This window comes from Urocampus carinirostris, chromosome 3 (genome assembly GCF_059441175.1).
Source record: "Urocampus carinirostris isolate Australia breed hairy pipefish chromosome 3, RoL_Ucar_1.0, whole genome shotgun sequence".
NCBI classification, from domain to species: Eukaryota; Metazoa; Chordata; class Actinopteri; order Syngnathiformes; family Syngnathidae; genus Urocampus; species Urocampus carinirostris.
The window spans coordinates 60151000-60178545 of record NC_142351.1 but is presented as its reverse complement, the minus strand read 5'-3'; the positions used below and the strand labels follow the sequence as shown (position 1 = coordinate 60178545).

The 27546-nt window shown below is 37.7% G+C and overlaps 1 protein-coding gene across 1 annotated transcript in view; it reads right to left on the bottom strand.

The window, feature by feature from the left end:
* grm7 (glutamate metabotropic receptor 7) overlaps window positions 1-27546 on the bottom strand; it is a 291722-nt gene that overhangs the window by 137524 nt on the left and 126652 nt on the right. Inside the window, exons 3-5 of the mRNA XM_088332773.1 lie at window positions 23787-23922; window positions 14315-14469; window positions 4690-4827 (exon numbers count right to left, since the gene is read on the bottom strand). Coding sequence (XP_088188899.1) covers window positions 4690-4827; window positions 14315-14469; window positions 23787-23922 — 429 coding nt within the window. The remainder of the gene's footprint in view (window positions 1-4689; window positions 4828-14314; window positions 14470-23786; window positions 23923-27546) is intronic.

Genomic DNA, 27546 nt, shown 5'->3' with positions numbered 1-27546 from the left:
AGAAAAAAAATCATAAATAATCGGATTATAAATGTGACAAACATGGGTCGTTTTCATTAAATACAAAAAAAAATGTTTCTGTCGAACACAGAAAACAAGGGTGCTTTATGCAAATCATATTAGCACTTTCTTTGAAATGATCGAGAAACTATTTGCTTGAAAAATAACAATTGAGTTTTACAACCTTCAAAGCCCTCAATTGGATTTCAGACTTTTTTTTTTCACACTTTGAGGGTCTGAAAAGGTTAAGGTGCAAACTCACCACTCACACCTCTATTAAATTGCATGTATTGAAAGCTTGATTCCTCCTAGTTAATGATTGTGTTTAATAGATTGCCTTTGATAAAGCCATACCTGCCAACCTATACAATTTTATCATAATTTATACAACTTTTTTGCTGATATATTTTATTACGATTGAATAACAAAATGAGATTGATTTTCAATTGACATTTTTCTGCCTTACGTGAAACTTATTTTTATCAAACCTGATTTTCTTTGACCATTATTTACCAATTTGTATGTGTGCATGAGATCGTTTCCCTGGTTACTGGCACTGAATTTGGACATCAGGCAGAATAAATAGCAGATGTACATTTTGCGAAACCGTTAGGTATATTGAGAAATGAAGCTTCATTTCTGAATCATTCCCTTAAAGCCAGGGTGTTGAACAATATTTGTTGCCTCTATTTAGAGAACTAGCCCCTGGCCACGCAAATAGCCTTTATCAGGGTTGGCTTTACGTGTCAATGAGCTTACCAACCCATTGTGTGTTCTAATAATTACTGCTAAAGGAATTCAAATCAATAAAACAAGGGTGCCCAAATGTATGCACATGTCTACTTTTGTTTAAGTATTATTGCAGTTTCTGTAAATCCTGTGAACTTAATTTCACATCTGAAATATTACTGTTTCTCGGCTAAGATATCTTTAACTGCAGATTGGTCTATCTTTCCTCCTACCCCTTTGGATTTTGCCCTGAATGGCCAGTCACGATGATCACGATGATCTTGTGACATAAAAAAAAACACTGAACTTTCTGTCTGATAACAGTTCTTCAACGGGACCAATGTGCCCTCTGATGGTTTTGCACAACGTTTTGTTTGTAACATGATTCCTCTTGTACACATCTTCGTGGCCTGGATTAGTTTTACACATTTGCTGAGAATGTCCAGGTCTTGCAACCGTAGAGGAAGATGGAAGTAACCAATGCTTTCATAGGTCTGATCTTTGATTTCAATGCTATGTCCCTTTCCCTCCAGATAGGTTTAAATGGCAAGTGTGGCTGTGGTTTGAGCTATCACTGACCATGATTTCTGGTTCTGACCCCTCTTCTGGTATGACAACTGCAAGATATTGTGACAACCTCAAGTTCTTGGTGGTTGATGTTGATGTTTGTGATTACACATTGGGGGTTGTTGGTCATCCTTTGTTGTTTTTTTTGGGCTGAGTTGATACTTTGTTCATGCAATTGACCAATTGTTGAATATGATAGGAGCGAGAATGCAGCCTTGCCTCCACAACTATAATTCGTATACTCCCAGAATGCTTCTGGGTACAATGTTTTTATAAATGAAGTAAAAAGACAGAAATTCTACTACTACAGTTCAAACATACAGCTCGCAGGCCAGATCCGGCCAAGTGAATGATTTGATCCCGCCTGCCATAAACGTTAAAAAAATGTAGTATGTTAAAAGATAAATAAGTGTTTAGGGAATTTCTATCAAAAGTTATGATCCTTTTAAATACTCTCTTTAGCGGCTAGGGAACATCGCGTGGTTCAGGGATCGGAAGCAAGTCGGGCAGCCGGGGCGGGAGAACGAAGCGTGTCAGAGATCGGAAGCAAGTATGATAGACAGAGACGATCGGGAAGCCAGGGACGGAAGAGTAGGATACAGGACAGGATGACACAGACGAAAGTCAGAGTAAAAAAGTGCTTTTCTTGCATGTGCTGAGGTTCGCTGACGAACTGACAAGGAGTGAATGAGAATGACGTGTTTAAATAGAAGGGGAACTAATTACGAAACAAATGACAGCTTGGGCTGAACGATTGAGAGCAGGTGAGAGCAATTGGCAAATCATGACAATTTGTAATGTGAAGGAATATATGAGGTTTAGTGTCACCAAAAAAGTGGATACGTGTGTCGTCAAATGGTCGTAATTCTAATGGATATGTTAACCATCATAATATGATGTACGTCTTCCTGTCCTCTGCCAAAGACATACTGTGCAATAACTTCTTAAGCAAATCAAGTCTGCAATATTCAAAGCCCAACATGGATATGAGTGTGACAGATATCAATTATTCAAAGCACCAGTTGTTGATAATGCAGATAAACAGCCCGCTACTGTGGCAGGGAAACAGAAAGAAAACCACTTTAAAGGTTACGGGATATTCGGCACTGGGGCAAACATGGGAAGTATAGAATGAGCAGCAGGCGACAAGGGCCACGCGACATTGTCAATATTCCAATAATAACTCTGCGTCAACCCGCTGGGCTCAAAGACTTCCTCTGTTGGATGTCTTTTGGCTGCAGTCGGAGAACGATAGCAGATTTTCTCAGGTTGATGGGCGGCTTCACGTATTATTCAAATCATTATTACATTGACGAGTAATCAATTATCAAAGAAATGAAATGAACACGTAACCATTTATAACAATGTTTATCCTTATTGATTCAATGACATATTATGTTGTACAGTTGTTTAAGATTGCATCTTTTCAACAGTGAATGTAATAAACTTTTTTATATTTATAGTTACAATAAAATAAATTATTTTCCACTGTAATAATCCCCATTTTGTCTGTGAAACAACGCAGATTATGGAAAAAAATGTGATTTTTGTTGCTGTAATTTTGAAATTTGTCATTTTGGAGACTAAAAATTGCTCTGGAATATAAGCCATACCCTCCAAAAATTCATTTACAGGATAAAATCACAAGTCGCACTGAAATTCACATGAAGGTGAATTGGTAGTGCTCCACCTGAAAAAAATATAAATAATAAAATGTATTCACATTATCATTTTAAGGATTATTTTTCCTTTTCTAATATTGATTTAACAGGGCTGCTGGTGGTGGGGTGTGGGGGTTTTCTCTGTGTCATGTAAGGTGCCCTTAAAAAGTTGGACATAGAATATTTTCCCTATGAAAAATGCGTCAACAACGCTCAATTGTGTTATATTTTTTTTCACCACACCTATCTGGTTTTATCTTATTTTTAGCAAAGCTGTTTAGGACGTGGAACATGTAAGGTAGGAAAGGGAAGGGGCAGGTGGTTGGAGAGTGACTTGTCACCACACTTTTTGCTTGTGTGGAATGAAAATGTTGATCGTACGAGAAAGCCTGTTTTGGGTTTAGTCCAAACTCCAATCGAAACCACAAAAACATGAAAAAAGAACAGTTGTCTAAGAAATGCACATACTTGCACGCCAAACTTGAGGAGCTTTACAGGGACGTAAATAATAAGAAAATCCAGAAGATTACATTGTTTTTATACATTTTCACTGTACGTACACAGTTTTTTGAGTGTAAATAACAGAACCAATGAAAGCCGTGTCAAAAAAACAGCCAATTAACTCATTCAATGCCACAATTATGTTTTCAGAATACTTGTCCCTGAGTGCCAAAATATATATATATAAAAAAAATCCAGTTTTATTAAAAACAAAAATATAATAAATGATTGTTTGCTGCTCTGCTTCTGAGAACTATTTCAGTATAATAAATCACCATTAGATAGCAGGAGTAGCTTCAATCAGATTTTTGTCCTCACATAAAGGTAAAAAAAAAACTTCCGAGTGTTGCTTCCCTTTCCCGGCCAATGAGAATGTGTAAGTGGCCCCATATGGCGAGTTGGTGTAGTGTGAGTCACAATATATGGACAAATAGTAATGAGCAGTTAAGTCCCATTGTCTGGTCAGAGAAGAATGACGTTCATGCATGTCCAGGATCACCATGGGTACACCGGAATTGTGTGATCACGTCACCGAACACAATGTGCAAAGTTCATGCAGAGTTCAAACATTGTTCAACCACCAGTTCAGTGTTTTTGCAATAAAATGTTTTTCTGCATGCAAAATGCCCGTGTGTTTATGGAAAATGATATCACAAATGACAAAAAAAATATTAAAGTAAATGTTCTGCTTGAAATGCATCCTTTCACAAAAAGATGTGTTTCAGATTTGTTGGAATTGAGTATTTCCAAGAAACTTACAGTTGTTTACTAAACAATGGTAAAGGCAAAAATCAAACTTATTTTCTTACGAAAGATGAGGGTTAAAACTCTCTTTTGACATATCCTATGTCAATATAGCTACAGAACTATATTTTCTCTAGGCTTTCTAAAATGAGTCAAAATGGCAAAAATTGGCTGGCACTACATTTTCTGTAGGCCTTTTAAAATGTGTAAAGATGGCAAAATGGTCTGGTACCGACCAGCTCCCCCATTGTGAGAAGAAATGTCTGACATTGAATGAGTGGAACAGTAAAGTTATGGCAGCCTTGAAGTAACCTATTAGGAGGTTAGCTGATGATTGGTTGAAGAGGTTAAAATGTCACCTTCACCATTAATTGAAAACATTTATATTCGCCACCAGAACGATGTTTAAAATTCAGTTTTGCAATATTGTGCTAAAATGTGACACAAAAAAGTCCCTTTGGCAGCTGTTGGGGTGCAAAAGAACTACCTGTGCATTTTCGAGTGGTGTCTTCTTTCTTGGACGTACTGAGAAGCCTGCAGTCAAAGTTCTCCTCCCAGAATTCAGCAAACCAAACGTTCCTGCGATTGTTCTCCAGGGTCAGCGCTGTAAAGTATTCATCAAACCCTGGGAAGTGAGCAAAGAAGAGCGAGTCTTAGTTCCGGCTAGATTGTGGCCCAATTTCAAACTGCTGGAAATGAAGTGCAGCAACGCCGTGGCAACGGGAGTTTCTGGCCCCGCAAGGAACCGGAACCCAACGGGCAGAGGGCAACCTCATCAAACTTTGTTCGTGTGCATCGTTTTTTTTCCTTTTTAAGCACTTTTGTCGTTTTGGTAATTGTGCTCATTAAAGCAAAATAAAATACAGACATGCATAATGAATAGCAAAGGAAGTCTAAATGGGGCTATGGTTTTTGCTTGGAGGGGCAGAGTCCTGCTGAGTTCTTTACTCCGTTCAAACTGCTGCTGATGCGTGGTAAAGTTTAAGGTATTTTTCAATGTGGGAGAAAGGCTGTATTTCTCCATTTTTATATCAACATTTTTCACCTAATGTGGTGCATAAACTACATTGTGTATTATTTATCACATCCTTGTTACAAAAAACGTCAATTAGACAAAAAAAAAACAATAGTCATTTGAATTACAAGGAAAATACATAAACCATATCATATGAACACATTTTAAAGGGACACTGTGTAAACATTCGACCAATAGATGTTGCTGTGCTCACACCTTTTCAAAATGATCTACTCACCTCAAAAAACGGAGGGGATTAAAAAAAAGCGTCCCAATTAGTGGAATTGAATTCCATCAATATCTCAACGCACGCCTAAATGAATCGAATAAATATAATCAAAATAAATAATACATAATACAACAGTGTCAATTCCATGACTCAATTTAAGTAGGTCTTTTTTTTTGTCATTGGCAGTGTTTCTCTTGCAAGAAAAAAGTAACGCCGTAGTGGAGATCAATTGATTAGAAACGATTAAATACCCTGCAATCACAATAGTCAAATAAAGTACTTACATTTGTGGTTAATAATCAAAATTTCAACATGTTCTTAAATAGCAATATTTTATTTTTTTTTATTAGTAAGGCATTTTTTATTAACCCCATTCTCATACATTTTACGATACATAAATCTAAATATCAGATTAATTTGAACTCTTAATCATTTAATACTTATTAAATCATAAGTAAACAATCAATACCATTTCAAAAACTTTTATAGTTGTATTAAATTACACCTTTGACAACATTTGGAGTTCTCCAATTTGTTACTGCACCATTAGCAACATTGACAGTCTGCCTGCTGCATTTGCTCACTAGAGGGCAGCGTATCCAAACAAATACAAGCACTAAACACACTTTCCCGTGGTCTACCAGTACTACATTTGCGATCCACCAGTATATCGCGATCTACAAAATCAGCACCCTTAATCTGGTGTTGTGAAAGGATAGTGGGATTGTGGACGCGTTCTTAAGGATGGGCTGGGGAACCGTATGATGCGGCGGGGGTAAACCAGTGAAAGCTGTCGGGCCCTGCTGTTGAACTAAAGAGTGTGCTGTGTCACCCTGACCCGAGTGACATGGCCGCTTTCTGGTGTCCTATTTCATCTGGAGGGACGAAAGCATGACCAACTTGGGTGCCTAGGTGCCTAACTTGTTTGGGTGTTTGGGCATTTGGGTAGGCCATGGTCCAAAAATTTGTGTGTGTTTTTGTTTGCTATTTATTTCCCTTTTATTTTCTTTGTTATTGTATGTGTTTGTCTTGCTGTCAGTCACCCCTCTTGAGGGATATGACCAAGGTAGATAGATAGATAGATAGATAGATAGATAGATAGATAGATAGATAGATAGATAGATAGATAGATAGATAGATAGATAGATAGATAGATAGATAGATAGATAGATAGATAGATAGATAGATAGATAGATAGATAGATAGATAGATAGATAGATAGATAGATAGATAGATAGATAGATAGATAGATAGATAGATAGATAGATAGATAGATAGATAGATAGATAGATAGATAGATAGATAGATAGATAGATAGATAGATAGATAGATAGATAATCTAGTGGTCTAATATTACACAGTTTCCCTTTAAAAAAACACCACAATAGATTATTTAGGGATAAAAACAACAACCATACACTACATCTGTATTTAATTATACACAAACAAGTATATTTTCAGCTCGGCATGATTGTGTCATTGATCATCCAAGTGGTGGGTGACATCCGCAAATGCAAGTTGTGTGATTCATTTCATTTTCTTTGCGGAAGACTACTGAGGGGCAACGCTGAGCATTTTAAGGATTAACATTTCGGAAGCCCGCAGTGCACGTTAGCGCTGGTGAGGCCTAACCCAATTTGGAAAAGGATACAAAATTCTAATGATTAAGGTGCATATTGTATAATCCCAGTAAATCGGATACTCCTTGCTGGGATTCTTCCGTTTTGATGTCAATCCGCTGTAAGATAAAATTGCCTTCATTACAGTAGCACTAGGGTCGAGGAGCGCCTGTGGAGAAATTAGCATTTGTTGGAGATATACATAATCAGCACTGAATCCTTCCCTATGGCCTATCATTATATGCACTAACAATATGACAAAGAAACAAATAATTACAGTGACAAGGTGAAGATGTGAAGTAATCTGTCACAAAAAAAGTGACAAATGCAATTCATTCAAGCAACTCTGATGAGTACATTTAATCCCCCCAAAACAATGCATTGTAGAAAGACTACACAAATAGGTAAAACAAAAAAAACAAAGACAAAACCAAAAAATTAGGAGAATCAAAAAACATTTTTCAGGTTTTTGAATTATCAGCAAAATGGTGGACAGTTATTTATTAAGTTTGATTATTAAATGGTAAATGGTCTGCATTTTTGTAGTGCTTTTAAAGTCATTGAAGGCCTCACAAAGCACTTTACAATGTGCTTCACACTTACCCATTTGCAAACACACTCACACACCAATTGTGGTGACAGGCATGCAAGGCAACTACCTGGCATTTGGGGTTCAGTGTCTTACCCAAGGACACTTCAACATGTAACTTGATTCGGGAATCGAACCTCTTGGTCCCAAGACAAGCGTGCTAGATCCTGTGCTACTGCTGCCCCCTGTATTAACCTGATAAATTTACTATATTTTCAACATTAAATGTTTCAGAACATTTTGTTTTGTCATGCTTTAAATTGAAGTTAAATTATCTAATGTGGCAGACAACTTTGCACATTATTTTAGAGCATTTTAGATATTATTTGTCGATTTTACTTTTTATTAAACAATATTAAATACGTACAAAATGCCCCCAGAAAATAAAAAAATAAAATAAAAAATACAACATGAAACTGTCTTATTGTTTAACATAGCAGAAGGCAGACAAATGTTATTATTTTGAGCATAATTTAAATATTTTACTCTTATTTCAACTATTTTGTTGCTGTTATAGAAGATGCAGAAACAGTTATTAATTTAATATTATCTTAGCAATATAAAAAAACAAAACAAAAATAACAGTTTGGTTTGCAAGGAGGAGTCACAAGCAATCACATACAGTTGAACTTATGTTTTCCCCACATTTTATTCATGTTTTTATGACAGTCTTTACGCCGTATAACATTACAAAGGAAAAAATATCCTGTCTCTAATCTGGATGGCTTCTGTCAATAGTAACAGACGACAACATCATCGTAGACTGCTAATATCCTCGTGGTATTCCATATGGTCTTTCCTGCTGTGAGTAGATGCCGTGTTGTGTTTGTAAAGTTTATTATCTCTTAATAATGATAATTTGTAAAGTTTATTATCTCTTAATAATGGTAAATGGTCTGCATTTATATAATGCTTTTCAAGTCAATGAGACCAACCAAAGCGCTTTACAATGTGCTTCACACTTACCCATTCACACTCACACAGCGGCCGACCTGCTTATTGGGGGCATTAGTGATTCAGTGTCTTAACCAAGGACACACGGAGGAGCCGGGAATCGAACCTGCGATCTCTTGATGCCAAGACGAACACTCTACCTCCTGCGCTAATGATAATGATAATTTGCAGTCATTTATAGGGAGGTTGACAGGTATGAGATTGAGACTGTTGATGATGCGCACCTATAGATATAGATGGATACTTTATTCATCCCCGTAAAGAAATTCACACTTCCAGCAGTATCCTTGTGTTGAAAAGTAAAATAATAAAATAAAGATATAGAAAACAAATCAAAGGTACTTTAACTTTGAATAAATGTACACAAATTGTTTACAGAATAATTATTATTTTATTTTTTTGACTGAATTAGTTTGCATATGCAAACTAGACGATCTGATGCTGGCAGAAAGCACTCACAGTGGTCTCTAGTGGTGGCCTCTGGGACTGCTCGTGAACCGTTTTTTCCTTCGAATCACGGAAATATTTTTGTTAAAAAAAGTTGAATGCCAACATTATCGTGTTTAGATGTGCTTGTATAAAGAGGTACCACTGTATTATTTTTCTCTAGATATTTCTGGACAGCCTGACAACAGTAGCTGAGAGACGGGCACTGAAAAATCTGCGGTCAATCGTGGACAATTAATCACATCCACTACACAGCATTATATCCAGACAGAAGAGCAGCTTCAGCGACAGACTGCTGTCACTGTCTTGTACCACGGACGGACTGAAGAGATCTTTTCTTCCTCATGCCATGAGGCTCTTTAACTCCACCCGGCGGAGTAAAGGCCCACATTAAACCACACCCCCTACATTGCATATTACTGTATTTTTATTGAAGTGTGTATTCTATGTAGCACTATTTAAATACTCTATACAACACGCTACAGTAGGTATTAGCATGTCACATTGGGTATTTGTATATTGTATTCTTTATGCTTTATTATTGTATTGTTCTCAGAGCAAAGATGCTGCTGGAAATGTGAATTTCCCTGCGGGGATGAATAAAGTATCTATCTATTTATCAATCTATCTATATAAAAAAGAAAGGAGCTACAAAAATAATAAATAGGAAAACTATAGTGTATATTTTTAATGTTATTACAAGAATACAGATACAATTTACAAAAACAAAAAGGAGTATTAGATACTGACGAGTTTAAATTATAATGAGTACATTTAGCTGATCACAACCAAACCGACGGGTAAAGCGATTTGATCGATTAGGAATATTAAAAGACGCCAACGCTCAAGCTACGCTGTGAAACCAAATGAGCAAAACCCGTCACCAAAAAGTCAAGCTTGGAAGTTGGCGTTCACATAGAACGTACAATGAGCAACGTAACCTCGCTCTCAAGCCTCCGAGTTAAATATACCGTATATGCAGCAAGGACATACGCGCTCTCCCAGGACTGTCATGAGAAGAAATTGCCGAGTGAAACTGAAAGCCTCCGGGCCTGTTTGTCCATCACGTGGCTAATGCACCAAACGGAAATACAGTATATAGTATAGATTGCCACATTCGCCTACAAGTGCGCGAAAAGTCACGTGATCTTTGGGCATACTTAAAAAAAATAAATAAAAAACATTACACCAATAATTAAATGTTTCTAAAAAAAAACAAATACTTGCATTATATGCTCAATGATTGTCTGGTTTTGTTTTCGAGGCTACCGTTGGATTTAAGGCTACATGCTAAAAGGTAAGAACATAACAAGGTACTTTACCGACTTAATAAATAATATAAACTCAACAATTACAAATCTAACTCTTCTCGCTTGCTATGAAAGGTGCGCAGCAGACCCGCGCATTTTCCATGAGGGTCTCGGTCCAATGTCTTCGCTTTAACGCACACTTTCTTCGACCTGCGAGCCTGTAAAACTTTAATTTACGATCACTGACGTTTTTTCTCCGGTTCTGGCACACAAACAAAGAACATTATGACAGCGTTCTTTTCCTGTGTCTTCTAACTAGCTTTAGTATTCTTTTGCTAAGCCCCGCCCAATACGTTACGTCACAATGTTTACAAACAAATTAAAGGGTCTCTAGTGCGGAAAATACAGTATTCACGGAGAGACCAGCGTCCCATCCGGTACTTTAAAGCCACACCGGCTTTTCTTGTATACAGCCTACAGTGCCAGTAAAGTTTACAGCGTCTTTCAACAGCTTCCACTGTTTTCACAAGCACCATAATGTAAAAAAAGAAGCTCTAAAATGCCCTACAGTTCCCCACGTAGCCACGTAAGCTAAATATCTCATAAAAACATCTGTCACTTCTATTATATTCAGTATACAAAGAGCATGATGGTCAGATTGTTTTTTACACTTTTTGAGAGCTTTTACAAGACTATATATCTTTCAGTTGCACTATACTGGTTTTAATTGTCAAATAAATTGAAATATGAGACAAAAACAGAACAAATAAATGGAAAGTTTTTAAATAGTTTTATCAATAAAATGGAAGACAACCATAAGTATTTCTGAACAGGAATATGTAAGATTATTTTATTCTTTTTTTAATCAATGCATTTTCAAACCATTAATCAGGAATCTTCCCAGGGTTTGTGAACCTTTTTCATGGCAAAAGGACCTGAAACCAGTTTTCCAATTTTCTAGTACCATTTAAAGGATATATTTGGTATGAATCATGTATTGTGGAGAGACACAAAATTATATGCGATTTACATATGCCATTTTTGATCCCGTGTGTATTTTTCGTGACATGGGTTTATAGCATACGAATAACCTAAACTTCTTATATGTAATAACTTGTGAAGCCCTTTGAGACTATTTGTGATTAAGGGCTATACAAATAAAAATGACTTGACTTGACTTGACTTGACTTAAATCTTCTGTAAATCACAAAATTATTTGTTTTTGAGACTAATATACCCCTATGTAGGTGTTGGTAAAATGACAGCGATACGTAGCTTACATTTTCAGTTGCAGAAAGCTACAATTCACCAATGCAAACGGTACCTTAATTTTTTGCATCGCACATAATAAATGTCCATCATTAACACTCATTTCGTAGTGCCATGTTTTCAGCGTAACAAGCACCCATAGGGGGCGATGGCGCTTCATAGAACAATGCCATACAAACAAATGCCAGCTGGTGTTATACACCAGGGAAGAAGAAACTCAACGATAAGGCGAAGCTACCAGATCTCAGTGTAATTTTTGAGTAGACTTGATGAGAAACATAGGAACAATTTCAATTATTTACAATCACTTAGCCTAAAATTCAAGCATCTTTGAAACATTGAAAACATATGACTGAAATTCAAGCATTTTCAGTGAAATATACACTATATATCTTAAAATTAATTAAGCAAAAATGCTATTTCCAGACAATAACAAGTGTTTTTAATTCACTTCATAAAATAAAGTAAACAATAATAATGATTTAGGCTGGTTCCCATATGATCAAATATTCCACCTATAATATGTGGCTGGTTGCAAACTTCATTTGGACTGTCATTTTTTACATGAATAATAGTTTACAACAGGGGTCTCAAACGTGGTGCGCGCGGGCACTCTTTATTCTTCTTTGCTAGCTCCCTTTTATTGGTTTTACCTGTTTAACTTTCTATCCACCTATCTAGCTACCTTCTTAGCAATCCATCTTGCTGATTTATTATTTTAGAAATCTAAACTTGGTGCCCATTGCGCTAATTAGTAACAAAAAGAAGCTCTCAGCTTCAAAACGGTTGGACTAGCCCTTTTTTACTGTCCATTTAATCCTTTCACTGAACAGCAGTACAGGAGTATAGAGCTAATTATAATTTATCTAATTACATACATTTCTATAATAGCGGCATTAAACAAAAACATTGGCTATGAAAAAAAGAATGAATTGAATTGGGACATGCACGTTGTTGACATGTATTACAAGTAGACAACCAATTTGATTCCTTTGAGCATGCATTGAGAAATAACATCAGGCATATTTGAAAATGATTCCATGTGTTGCTTTTCTTGTGGTGGGTAGATCATTTTGACAGGCTGAAAAATGTGAGAACACCTGCTAGATATGAGATTAAAGAATAAAAAAAAAACATTATGAGGACCTCAAAGTCAAGGATATAATTTGGGGCAGATGCTGCTGGCTGTGCTTAGTCAAATTAGTAATGATGCATATTAATGAAAAAAAAAAAATCACATGAACTTTCTTTCTCAATGACAACTTGTTGCCATGGTGTTTGCTGCTGTTAACTGTGCTGTGGTTCCTAACTTTTTCCTCTCTAAATCAGCGTTTCTCAACTGGTGTGTCGGGACACAAAAGTGGGTCACGGACCGATTTTCAGTGGATCATGGGCTTTTTCCTTGGCAAAATAACACCAAGCAGAAGAAAGAAACAGAGGGTCGAATACACTCCTTAACAGTAGATGGCAATAAAGGCCTACTCAATTTGTTCGTCCTGTTTACTCAATTGGAGCATTTGACCAAATTTCATTATATTGTGATTTTATTGGTTTTATTTCCCTTTTCCATCCATGAAAATAGGTCCCAAGAAGGTTTGTAATAAGGGGAAAAAAAGTGACAACAACGATTGCAAATTGCGGAAATGGTGTATGAGTGTCTGACATTGAGATGATGCTAGTAGGGACAGTAAATCGTTCAAACATGTTATTTTTTAGCTTTTTATTATTCTTTAACTACGTAAATAATGATCAATATTTAGGTACGCTTATCAATTTTTGAATTGCTTTTGGTATGTGGCTATTTTAAAGCAGTTTTAAGCGGTCGCTTGTATGCGATGTAAAAAAAAAGGTGAATATATTACACTATTTCTGTTTTAAAAACGCCATATTTTCTTTGGAGAATTTTGAGAATTGGAATTTATTTTTTGATTTGGGTCGCAGTTTGTAATTAGGGTAGAATGGTAGAACCCAAAGTCAAACCAGTTGAGAACTACAGCCAGCTATAGATCATTTTGCTGTGTTTATATTGTTTGATTAAAGGAAAAAGAAAAATAAGAATACGCCTGTTGATTAATTGATGAGTGTCAATAATTGTCAGTTCACAAGTAGGTTTAAGATTTGTTTAAGCTTGAAAGGGCCGGCAGACATATGGCATCATTAGCATCTAATGAATTGCCTGGCAAAACAGCAGCTCTAAATTTAGCCTCACTATTTGGCAAGCAGTAGGTCACTACCCTTCACACTTTTAATAGGCCGTGTACACAGAGTAATTACGGCCAATTTGTAAATTCTTTATAAATGTAGTTCGACTGCAAATGTGACCTATAATTACACCCACTAGAATAACCCCATTGTTAAATTAATAATGTACTGCTTTGACAGTGTGTCGAAAATTAGGAATGCTCATTTCTGATACGACCCTTTCATTTAATATGTGCTATTTAGTCATTAAAAATAGAGGCTATAAATTGGATGGAGGGCTAACATCAATCTATTTTAGAAATTTCAAAAGCTTACGAAAGAAAATGTAATGAGACGTATTACAGATGAAAAGCAGACCCCACAACATCCATTTTATCAACATCTCGCTCAAAGACCCACATTGGAGTATCAGTGAGCTCATCTTTTGATATGCTATGTGATGATTTCAAATCTTCTGTAATCCCTCAACATGGCCCGCTTCTTTTGTTTTATTTATCTGTAATGAAAGGGATGAAAACAGAGGCGGCCGGTGGCGTACCTTTAATGGAGGAGCGCTTGGGTAGGACGGTGATGGCGCCCACGGCAACGTCTTCCAGTTGATGGACGGGGCTGCTTTTGGCCCCCCAGCTGTCTGATCCCATCCACAAAAAATGGCCTGCGTTATTAGCTCGCTTGGTGGCGTTGAGGACTCCCCTGCAAAAAGGACAATTTCCTTAGCATTGGTTTTCTTGAGATCTGAGTGTCAACAGGCTGCAACTAACAACTATTGAAGCAAATAATCAAATCAACGCGTTTATGTGCAATTGTGGTCTTACTGTTAACACATGTCTCATCTGATAATGGCCTTGTCAACATATAATAATGGTACTATTGCATTTTGTTGAGATGATCTTGCCATCTCCAAAGCATAAAACAAAATATAAAAATAAACTTGTGATTTTGGGGTTGACCCTAAGCGTGAAGCATGGCAAAGTGCTCAAAAAATAATAAATCACAAAATATTTAACTAGGTAACATACAAATGGTTAAAAAAAAACAAAATAATAAAGCAATAAAACTGTCTGAAGTCAAAAATAATAAAACAAACCTCATAAATTAAGATACAACTGGGAAATGATGATGTGGAAAACAAAGGTTGGAAATTAAAGTAGAAAATGAAAATCACCCGACACTGGGAGCTGTCTTTATAAAGGGGGAGGCTAATTAGGGACAGGTGGAGGATAAAACATGCAAAGAGGTTTAGGTTAGATTTTTTTACAAAAATAAAATAAAAAAACAAACAATTAAACTTTCTGAATCCAAAAAAACAACAGACCCGACAAATCAGGATGCAACTGGAAAATGGTGAAGTGGAAAACAAAGGTGGGAAATAGAGGTGCAAAATGAAAATCACTAGACACATTTTTCCATTTTCAGAGGACAGGTAGATAAATATTAAATCAAAATGAACATTTTTTTATCCTTGTTCACCAGGAATACTCTCATTAGCAGCAGTTAAACAGTAAATAAAACTGTGCATAATATTCATTATGCACATCTTTTGAAGTTCATTCAGTGGTCAACTGCAAAGTATAACAAATGTACATAACGGTTTTCAACAGTTTAAATCAAGTGGTTTTCACAACTGACGTGTCGTTTTTAATGTTTTAACAACTGATAATTGTCCTTTCAAAATGAATGCATTTATTAACACCCACCCACAAATAGGGTGTTGGAGTCCTGATATGAAAAGAGCAAGGGATGACTGAACAGCTGATTTTCAACTTCCAGTCTCATTTTTTCCCTCTGTGCATCTCTAGGTTAATATTTTCCAATCAATACACTTTTTCTCTTTTATTCATTTCTGTTTCTTCCTTTTTCTCCCTTTCCCCTTTCTCTCTTCCGCCCATTATTTCTCTCTCTGTATCTCTTTTCTTGCTCTCTTCATCTCTTGCTTTCTTTATGTATCTCTTTCTCCAACTTTCTCATTTTATTTTTATCTTTCTCTCCCACTATCTTTTTGTTTCTTTCTCGTTTCTCGTTGGGCTGAATTCACGATTTTAATCCCCATCTGTTCACCTGTTTATGGACATTCCAACCAGAGAATGCCGGATCTTGGGAAGCTAAGCAAAGCCATGCCTTTGTAGTATTTTGGTGGGACACCGCTCAGGAATACAAGGTGCTGCAAATCGTTCAATTGGTGCACGCTCTGCAGCGACAGCACTGACTCTACCGTGCCCGGTACAGTCAGTGAAAATGAATTTCCCCAAGGGGACCAAATAAATGAAATAAATTAATACAATTTGACTCAGTCTTACCCTTTAGGTTTTCAATTCCCCTGCCAAAAAGGAAAACTAACGCAAGTGATGCTCTAACGGTGCTGAGCCATTCTACTTTATCATACGTTTGTCAGGCACAGTCTGGTAAAACGCCCATGCACTATTCTGTTGCGAAATAGCATGCAAAATGTACAATGCATGTTATTAAAACTATACTGGCTTGACTTTTACTAGAATCTCACCAAGGCGAGTCCCACTCTGTTTCATTCAACTGTTCTCTTTAAATGTTCAGGCATCACTGAGGTACTGCCATGATACACAAGGTCTGCTTTTCAAACTTTGAAAGTCCTATTTTCATTTGCCATGTCCAGGATAAAATGCTTCCAAACTTTAGAGGTTTTGGTGCATGCTGGAGTCCCAACCGGTTAGAGGCGGTGCTACAGCCAGCACTAGAATTTCACTCTGTGGGGTAGGCAGCAAAATATATTGTCTGCCAGATGATTGCAGGTTATCCCATGGAGAACACAGTCATTGCATTCCGACATTGAGAGAATACTGGGAATTACATATTAGGGTTCAAAAAAACATATTTGGCATATTTAAATTCTGTGTTGTGCAGTGCAACAGAAAACGAAAGCTTACAGCTCAAGGAAAAATACAACCTACGGAGACTCAAAGTAACCAAACCGCACCATTTTTCCTAAATTTTTTTGAGCCAGTCTTTTTGTGAGGTTTTTGTTACCCATATCAGCAATTATGTCAGGTCCCTGTAGGTGAAGCATATGTTATATAAAAAAGGCAAATTACTTGTCTTAAGAGTATTTTTTAAAAATGTACAATTATTTGATAGTTCATGTAGTTTTGCTTATTATTTGAATCAATTCATATTATTATTTTATGAATGCAGTTTTTTTGGAACTGTCAGTTATTGTGTGGATATTAACTACTTTAGTTATTATTTGGATTGCTAAAGCAAAGAGCTTCCTTCAGGTCTAAACTCAGAACTTTTTGTTTACAAGGTACCACAATGCACTTTATGACTTATGAGTGCACTATTTATCTGTCGTACCATCTACATGTGTGTCTTAGTGTAGTGTGCCCTAGTGTTGTGTTTTCGTGTTCGTTTTTAATTTCTAGACACGGAGGGCTGAGTGAAAAAAACATTTCAATTCTCTGTTTTTGCTGCAGAATTGACAATAAAGCTGACTTTGACTCTAAACCATTAACCACCAAATTAACCATCAATTTTCAATTTTTTGCAAATTATTTATAAAAAAAATAACATCCACCTGTGTGAATTAATGAATATTATAGAATTTTGAAACACAAAATATGGCCGGGTTTTGACATGAGAATGAGTTTGATTCAATAGGGGCCGGTCACACGGCCGTTTGCGGCTGAATCACGGCTAAAATGTTGCGGGGTTTTTTTTGCCCGTGGTTGCCCGCGATGGAAAATGCGCAAAATTGTCCTACCCGCTGTTCATCGGTGGTATGCCCGCAAAACAGACGCCAGCGACTGTTCCGCTTCCTCATCGCGTCCTTTCCGCGTCATTTTCTCGTGTGGACCACGGGTATAAAAGCTCCCGAGCCGGTGTTGTGCCCAAATCCGACTCCTACGCAACCACCCCCACCCCCCCTCGCGTGAACGCGCATTCTGCTGCGATTGCTTTTGTTGGAAGCGTGCATTGACTTTGGTGACTTTTTCATCCGCGTTAACAAACGCATTTTGTAGAATACGATCGCACTTTATTGTTTAAATAAACGAGTTGTATAGACTAGGATCTCCCAATTGTTATAATTAGCTCGCTTTATTGTTTTAATAAGCATTTTATATAGAATACGATCGCTTTTGTTGGAAGCGCAACAGAATGCGCGTTCACGCGAGGGGGGGAGGATTTTATATACGGTGTGCATTACCGTTCGATTACGTTCACAACAAAAACAAAGACAGAATGGTTTAAGTTGTATTACATTCCCAACAAATGCAAGACGAAGTGGTTTTGGTTATATGTTTGCCATTACATTCCCTAAAAGTGAGATAAAACGAGGTAAAAGTGGTTGTAGTAGCGAGGGGATGCAAATCTCGGCAGGGATGCATTTCTCGGCATAACACCGGGCTGTAGAAATCATAACCGCTCAAGACACAGTCCCGTGAAGATCAAGATTTCAAGCTATGGCACCGAAGAAGCCAATATGTTATTATTGTAATAGTTTTTCATTTTGATTTTATGATCTTGTTATGAAATGAAAAGAAATGTCAAGAAATAAAAATGGATTAAGACGAGGTCACTACGGTGACGGGGATCCATTTCCACCCCTTGACGTCTAGCGCACAACTGACGTGTGCTCGGCAAATCGCGCTGTATATACGCGGAGAAAGGCGTTTGACCGTCACACGTGTAACACGCTAATTTCACGTAATAACACCGATACAGGCGCAGAACATGCTATTACCATGCTCCACCCACGATTACCCGCTGAAATTTTCCGTCCTACCCATGTGTAACGACGCCCTGGCCGCGGCCAGAGCACGTCGTTCCGCGTCATTTCCGCGTCATTACCTCGTGTGCCGCCCGCGGTTAACACGTGCTCAAAGTTTTGAGCAGCTCAAAACTTTTTCGCGCGTCCAACCGCTTGTGAATTTCCGACCGCGAGTAAAGCACTGCTGTATCTCGTCTATATGGCGGTCTCAAAGCGTCCAACAGCGCCCAACAGCGTCTGCTTCACGGCCGGAAATGTCTGGTCGTGGTTCAGCCTCGATATGCCCGTGAAAGGCTGTGTACCCGCGCTCTAAAGAATTGAGCAGCGCAAAACTTTGTCGCGCTGCCACCCGCGCGCGAATTTCCGACCGCGTGTTAAGCACTGCTGTATCTCGTCTGTATGGCGATTCCAAAGCGTCCAATAGCGTCCACCTCACAGGCAGAAATTTCTGGCTGTGATTCAGCCGCAAACGGCTGTGTGACCGGGCCCATAGATAAGTGATTGTCTACTTTGTTATAATAAAATAATCTGTCAGCAAATATTTACTGTTAAGAAGCTAAAATTTTAAGGATTTTGTTAATTCCACGTTTTGATTTATTTTATAATTGATTGGTTATTGATTGATCTTTTGTAACATAACGAAAAACAAATTATGTATAGAGAAAATTTGAGGCCATTAGTCAGAAAGCATTGAAAATGGTTCTTGCAACTCCAAGGTGCTCCAGAATGCAGAGAGAGTCTCTTTAACAATATTTTCAACTTCTAGAGTGCCTTGGACAGTTTCCAGACCTAAACCCTATATAAAATCAATTAACCTTTCACCACTCTCAAGGAGGTCTGCATTGAGGAATTTTGAGCAGCTACAGAATATGCAAATAAGGATCTATAGTAAACCTTCACCAAGAACAGTTATGCTCTAAAATATTGGCTTGAACTTGTCTTATTCAAAATTATTTATTGTCAATTGATAAAAACGGAGTGAACACTGCTGAATAGAGTTTTAAAAATACTTCACTATTTCGGAGTGCTTGAGTTGAATATTGGTATGCTTGAGCACTCTCAAAAATGGTCTGGTTATACCCACGACCTTACCTATGATCTTTCTCAAAAGGGGGGAATCGATATGCCCCTGGAATATTTCAAAGTGTGAACATTAAATTCATTTCCATGTCCATCTTTCATATTGAAAAGTATTCCAGTTTCAATTGATTGGTGTTACAGCCCTACCTCTGCCTTACTTAGATACTGCTAACGTTAATTGAAGATCCAACGAAACGATACACATTAACCAAATATACACAAACGAACAAAATAATAATAATAATTAAAATATTCTCAATGCAGTATGTGCAAAAACAGCATGTGAAATTTTGTAATACCAATATTTAAGGTCAAGAGGGTGTATTTGCAAATGTTTCATAAACAGTATGCAAAGATAATTAACATTTAACAGTCTTGGGATACTGTACTTTTGTAACGGTAGTTCTTTTTTTCACAATCCGAATGAGAATGTTAGGCAATTGTTGATTAAAACTGTAAGACATATAGTGTATTATTGCAAGAGTGTTTATGTATTTGTGTCCTAATACCATGTCTGGCCTTTTGTTTTTACTATGTTCAAAAACGTCATATATCAACGGCAAAGTTGATATAATAGACACAACGGCAATCTGCAGGATTTTTTTTTTGTATGTTTCTTAAGTTTTAGTTAACGCGTCCTATTATGAGGGTATGTTGGTCCAGCGTGGTAGCTGTAGTTTGCAATCAGAGATGGCCATCCTTCTTCAATTGCCTGCCTCAAATGCTGAAGCGGTCACAAACCGTGTCCAGCCATTTAACATTTGCTCTTGGTTTGTAATTAAGGCTTTCCAGGTAAGTTTCTTGGCATGTCTGCTACCTTATAATGGTAACTAGCTAAAAGGTAGACTAGGGGTGTCAAACTCACTTTAGCTACATGGTAGGAAAATAAATCTTTATTCGGGCCGCACTATTTAATGGCATGAAAAAGTTGCCTAACCAGTAGGACTGGGAAGCTTTCTTTTTTGAATGTGTTCATGGTTAAGGAGTGTAAGATAGATAGATAGATAGATAGATAGATAGATAGATAGATAGATAGATAGATAGATAGATAGATAGATAGATAGATAGATAGATAGATAGATAGATAGATAGATAGATAGATAGATAGATAGATTGATAGATAGATAGATAGATAGATAGATAGATAGATAGATAGATAGATAGATAGATAGATAGATAGATAGATAGATAGATAGATAGATAGATAGATAGATAGATAGATAGATAGATAGATAGATAGATAGATAGATAGATAGATAGATTGATTGATAGATAGATAGATAGATAGATAGATAGATAGATAGATAGATAGATAGATAGATAGATAGATAGATAGATAGATAGATAGATAGATAGATAGATAGATAGATAGATAGATAGATAGATAGATAGATAGATAGATAGATAGATAGATAGATAGATAGATAGATAGATAGATAGATAGATAGATAGATAGATAGATAGATAGATAGATAGATAGATAGATAGATGGATAGATAGATACTTTATTCAAGAGTTGGTTCAAAAACAATTGAGCTTTTTCTTTCTGCAATATTTTTTTCTACACCAGATTTAACCTCTCATTTCCACGAGAGTTTAAATGCAGATGAGTTAATGGTTGCTTTAATGATGATAAAGTATTTTTCTGCTTTTTATTATTTACATTTCCGTTTTACTTTTTTTTCAATTGAATTGGGGAACTTTGCTGTTATATTTAATATAATTATAGGAACAAGCGAAAGATTTGTCTTACTTCTCCAAAGAAACCCATGTACTATTGTTATTTGTTTTATTATATAATCCAGGTGATGTGATTATTTCCAATCAAAATTAAAAATATATACGAATAACAAATATTGTGTTTACGAGAGACATCCTTACACAACATAAAGTGCAATCACATTGCCTGAAAGGAATTATTAAAGACCCTTTTTTTATTATTTGGCGCAGAACTTGTATTGTTTCTCCCCACTTTCGTGCAAATATTTTCCAAAATATTCCACGCTTCATGGATCTCAAAAAAATTGAAAATTACAAAGTAGACAGTTTGACCGCATAGCCCCTAGAGCTGTGATGTCACCAGAAGACATTGAGAAGCCAAACAAACCGCATGTCCCGTTAAAAAACTGACAGTGATTGTAGTAATCAGCAAATGCATAGTGCTCATTTGAGCTTGTAGTAATTGGAACTTTGCTTACCGAGTCGCTCAGAGACTTCTCACTGGTTTGTTGAGTTGATCATCAAAAGGGTACGTTTACCAGCCGTTGTGAACAGTGTGTGTTCCTTTTTTGACTTCGCCTGAATTTACGTATCTGATTGCGATTTTTCCTCTCCTGTGTTTGCCGCTTGTCTTGCAATTAATATAATAATGCCCGCATAGCTCCCCATGAGCGTGCGGGCTCCCAAGGGCTTGCAGTTTTGTTTGGTTTAGGTTAGCCCCGTAAGCAGTAGGCTAGCTGGCCATCCATCTATGCTTATTGTCTTTACCGCCCATCGTGTTTGTTGCTGTAATAATTTTTTTGTTGTTCGCTTGCGGTTATCCTGGCTGCTTACTGCATGTTTTCGGTTAGCCAGCTTCACGTTTTTTTTCCACCAAACGGTCCCGGTTCATCCTCCATGGCAGCCCGCGAGCCTGCAGTTTGCTATTTGTGTGTTATTTTTGCCAGTTCACCCCATTTTGGCTGCTTGACATTTGTTGTACCATTGCTGCACCATTCTGCGACATAACGCCAAACCATTCCCCACAAAACTTGGCTTACAACACTCAAAACACTTTCGACAAGTTAACACCAAAAACCGAGAGGCTTGCTAGGGTGCTGGTGTGCCTCACATGACATCAGAGCTCAGGACGTCAAAATCGAGACAGACTGTCGCAATAAACATATTATCCCAGAGAATAATTCAAATATAACAATGACATAGATGTATCATATTATGCAAAAAAATGCACTCTTTCCTAGCATTTTGTATGTTTTAGAATTTTGGGATCCCTTTAAATAGCACGTCCGTGACTATTTTAAGAAAAAAAAAACATCTGAATGATTGTTTCCTAAAATGTTCCCTGGTTGATAAAATATAATCAGCAAATACAGCAGTGATGGTTGGCTTTCATTAAAACAGTATTAAGACGTGGCTTATATGCGATGTAGGCTTACATGCAAGTATACACGGTATTTAAGGCCGTCTTGGTTTTGGTGGTCATGGTTTTATCTCATCTCATCTCATCTCATCTCATCTCATCTCATTAGCCGTACCGCTTATCCTCATTAGGGTCGCGGGGGGGCTGGAGCCCATCCCAGCCATCTCCGGTCAGTGGGCAGGGGACACCCTCAACTGGTTGCCAGCCAATCGCAGGGCACACAGGGACAGACAACTCATTCGCTCATTCACACCTAGGGACAATTTGGACCGGCCAATTCACCTGAAATGCATGTTTTTGGAACGTGGGAGGAAACCAGAGTGCCCGGAGGAAACGCACGCAAGCACAGGGAGAACATACAAACTCCGCACAGGAAGTCTGGAGCTGGATTTAGACCCACGCAGGAGGTTCCCATGACATGAACCGTGCCGCACAAGCGCTAACCACTGCGCCGCCGTGCTCCCTGTCATTGTTTTATATTCATCATTATCATTTATTTATTAATTATTATTTTTTAAGAAAAAGAAATGCATATATCATATCACTGCTTTAAACTGCACCCTCCATTCATTAGATATATTTGAAAAGTGCAATTATTTTCTTGATTTGGGTTGCAGCTTGTCATACGGGTTGAAATTTGAAGAAAATCTCTATTATTAAAAAAATGGGGGGGAATGTGGGATATACCTGCACAAACAACCCCCAGAGTGAGCTGGGAACTCCTCATTCTGCATGTGTGTTCCATCACTCATGCACAAATTTTTAAACATTTTTGTGCTCCTTACTCAAAATAAAGCAAGTAACCGTGTAAATATTTGATTGTGTGCTTTTTTGACATTCCCCCATGGGGAATTGTAATTGACACAATATCCGTGTGGTGCTCTTGTGATCCGTATTCCCCGCCTACGCCTTCTCATGTTTGAAAAGGCATATTTGTGTAACAGGCGTGCGGCATGCATAGCAACTCTTTGCCTGTGGCTGGTGCCACTCAGAGATTAAGGAGTGGAACGTCACGAGTCGTCAGAACGGCCGAGGCGAGGCGGCGCTCACCGTATGTCTTCCTCGTTGGCAAAGATGACGACTGCCCTTGAGTGCTGCGTTTCCAGCAGTTGTTGGATGGCTTTGTCGTAATCTTCCATCTTAGGGTTGTGCGGAATCTTCAAAGACTGGGCCACACAGATGCCGCCTATTAAAAAAAAGTACAAAAAAAATGGAAGACATTGTTAGGACGGCAGCTCTTGCAGTGCAGTCTGGGGAGGCAGGTAAAGCTGTGCCTCACCTAACATGTTACAGTTTTAGGGTTGATGGACCCATGTGCAGGAACTGGAGGCAGAGGCGCTCAAGAAGAAAGTTGTATTTGATAACAAAACCAGGATCAAAATAGAAACAAAAAAATTGTCACAAAGCAACTAACAAAATGTTCGAACAAAATCGGACAATGGAAAATACCAGAGTTAAAGTAAAAAAAAAAACAACAGAAAAAAACTAATTCAAAGCTGCCGTACTGGTGGAAACAAAATGACTACCAGGATGACAATGGCAGAAAAACTCAAAATGACCCGTCAACCATATGCGGATCAAGTGGGCAAGATAATTGGGCAAAGGTGTGTGCACAGTTCAAACCCCAGTTGGGGCTCTCTGGTCTTAGGTGTTTCAGACCCTAAGATCATAGACATATACAAATTAAGAATAAATTAGCTGGTATTTTTTTATTAAGTGTTAAAGTTATTGTTTCCTAATTAATGGGTGTATTTCAATGGCCTTACATTTAAGACCACAGTACACATGTGATTAAAAGCCGCATGCTGTAATTTAAGAATAAAACTTGATTTTGTATTTGAAGAATCTGCACCAGACGATGACTGACACAGCTAAATATATTCTAGGAAAACATCAGAAGATAAAGCAGCGGGTTACAAACAAATTGCTCCAACAGTGCGACACGAGGCGAGAACTAAAAAAAAAAAACAGCCCTCTAGGAGCCCCAAGCATAAAGCAGCCAACAAGAGAATTACAAAAATTGTGAAGGAAGCAAATGAGAAATTAATCCAAAAACAATGTGCGAGGTTAGAAGAGTGCCTAAACAAGAACAATTCATTGAAAGCCTTTCAGATAGTAAAATAACCTCAAACAAACAAACCAGGAAAAAGTCAGCAGCATTCAGAATAAGGAAGGGAATACGCATACTGAAAAAATATCATGATTAGATGGAGAGAATACTGCCCCATTCAACTACCTGACACAGTTAGACCCTGAGGTCCTTAAAGAATCCAGCCCCTATCCTCAGAGAAGAAGTAGAGGCAGCAATTAACTCAATGAAGAAGGTAAACTCATCAGGAATCGACAACATCCCATCAGAACTCATTAGAAATAGTGGTGAGCAAACTACAAACATTTTGACAAATATCTAAAGAGATGTCCTGCAAACAGGACAGTGCCCTTCTGCATGGACATAATCACTAGTAATTATGCTGCCAAGAAAGGAAACCTTCAACTATTCTCCAACTACAGATCAATTAGTCTTACCAGCCATGCAAGTAAAGTTAAGCTAAAGGTCCTACTGAACAGACTGAAATCAAAGGCTGAAAACATTTTTAATCTGAGCATGTGAGAAGTTTCAACAACACCAGAGAAACCTCTATCAAGTTTTTGTTGATTTTAAGAAGGCATTTGACAGAGTATGGCAAGCCACTTTATGGGCCACCTTGCGGAAGTACAACATGGGCCAGAAACTAGTTCAGACCATTGAACAACTGTATGCCAATGTCAACAGTGTGATACTGATCAATGGTAACATTGCAGCGTGGTTTCGAACTACAGTTGTTGTGAGACAAGGCTATATTCTCTCTCCAACTTTATTCAACATATTCCTAGTAGGACGATGTCCAAAGCTCTGGAGCAACATGTAAGTACAGTCAATATTGGGGGACGCAACATCACGAACCTCAGATTTGCTGATGATATTGCCGGATTGGACGGACAGGAACTCGGAAATCTGGTCAATCACCTGGACAAAGCATCAAGCCATTATGGGATGGAAATCAGAACAGAAAAAAGGGTAATGAACAACAATCCCAAGGTATCACCACAAACACCATCAACAGCAGAGATAAAACACGTCAACACTTTTAGATATTTTGGACCTGTCATATAAAAAGAGGTGTCAGAACCAGATATCTTGGCCAGGATAGCTCAAACCACAGCTGTACTTGCCAGACTTAAACCCATTTGGAGGTCCTAGAATCTGGCAGTGAAATCAAAGACCAGACTCATGCAAGGGATGGTTACTTCCATCTCCCTTGCGAGTCATGGACTCTCACAGTGAAACTGGGAAGCAAAATCCAGGCTATGGAGATGCAATGCCACAGGAAACTTTATTTCAAAACATCAGCTACTCAGCCTACATGACAAACAAAACGGTGCGCAACACAATCAGAGGGCACATCAGACCCTACAAACAACTGTTGTCATTTTTGAGCTGAGGGAAACCTTAGTGGTATGGTAAAGTCACAAGATCGTCAGGACTGACCGAGATATATTTCCAGGGCGCAGTCCAAGTGGGGAAGAGTAGAGGAAGCCCAAAAAAGAACTGGGCCAACAATATTAAGGAATGGACTGGTACCAACTTTGGCATGACCCAAGAACCGGCTGTGGACCATCAACAGTAGAGATGGCTGTCCAGAAGTATGTCCTCATTGGTGCCTAAACGAGGCATGCAGTTAAAGGACCTGTGAACCGTGAACAACTTGCACCAGATTTTAAGCCACATGCTTAAACAGCCATAAACATAAACAAATTCATGTAACATTATTAAGTTTTAAGCAGGACATAGCCCAGTGGCCAACGGTGTGGGAAATGTGTCAATTATTTTGACTGCAGAATGCCAACGGCCGCATCACACCTGACCCCATTTTTAGTTGCTCGATTTTCAGCGACGTTCTATTTATGTCAAGTGTTTTCACATTATGTGACCATTCAAGATGGTGATTGCAAAGACAAGCACATGTTTAGTAATGCTCCAAAAGAAACGAAATCTGGGCTGTGTCCCGTGAAATTTGAGCCCAATATTTCTACAAGACAGTGCCAGGGCGACCATACTCTGAAGAATAGTGCCAACACTGAAAAACAGAAGCATCTTTTTTGTCATGTTGTCACTGGTGGCTTCCGCAGTAATGTACCAAATTGCAATTGTTTATTATTATTTCTTGAGGATTAAAAGAAAACTTCAGCAAACGGACATTGACTCTGAAGATACAGAAAGTGAAGTGTGTTGTTATTTTGATGAATACCTTCTAGTGCTGTTCAATTTGTATGTATACATTGAAGGTAAAAAGGTTGAAATATCTTAAGTTTATTGGGAATATTGAAGAAAGTACTGTCAAACCTCCTGTTTTGCTTCTTTTGCGCACTACATGAAAAATGTTTGGGAAAATATCTTCTCGACACTGGCGTCATACATGTTTCTGGACGTCACAGCAGTGTTTTGTATTTAGAGCACATGCAGTGCCACAAAAAAAGAAAAGTAAAACACATTGTATTTAAATGTGCAGTGTTTAAAATGTTACAAAAATGTATCGGCTTGTAGTCAGTATCTTGCAGAAGTATGTAACGTTCCACTGTGCTGACCGTCTGCAGATATACATAATTCTATTGCCTCATGGCAGAGAGGGATAGTTAGACCAAAAGTTCGAATTTGGGGCACACCTCAACCGAAAAAAATATTCAACTAGTGATAGTATTAGCAATCTAACAGCATGTCAAGCCATCAAGCCATATTTTTTTGTTTTGTTTTTGTTTTTTTGTTACGTCA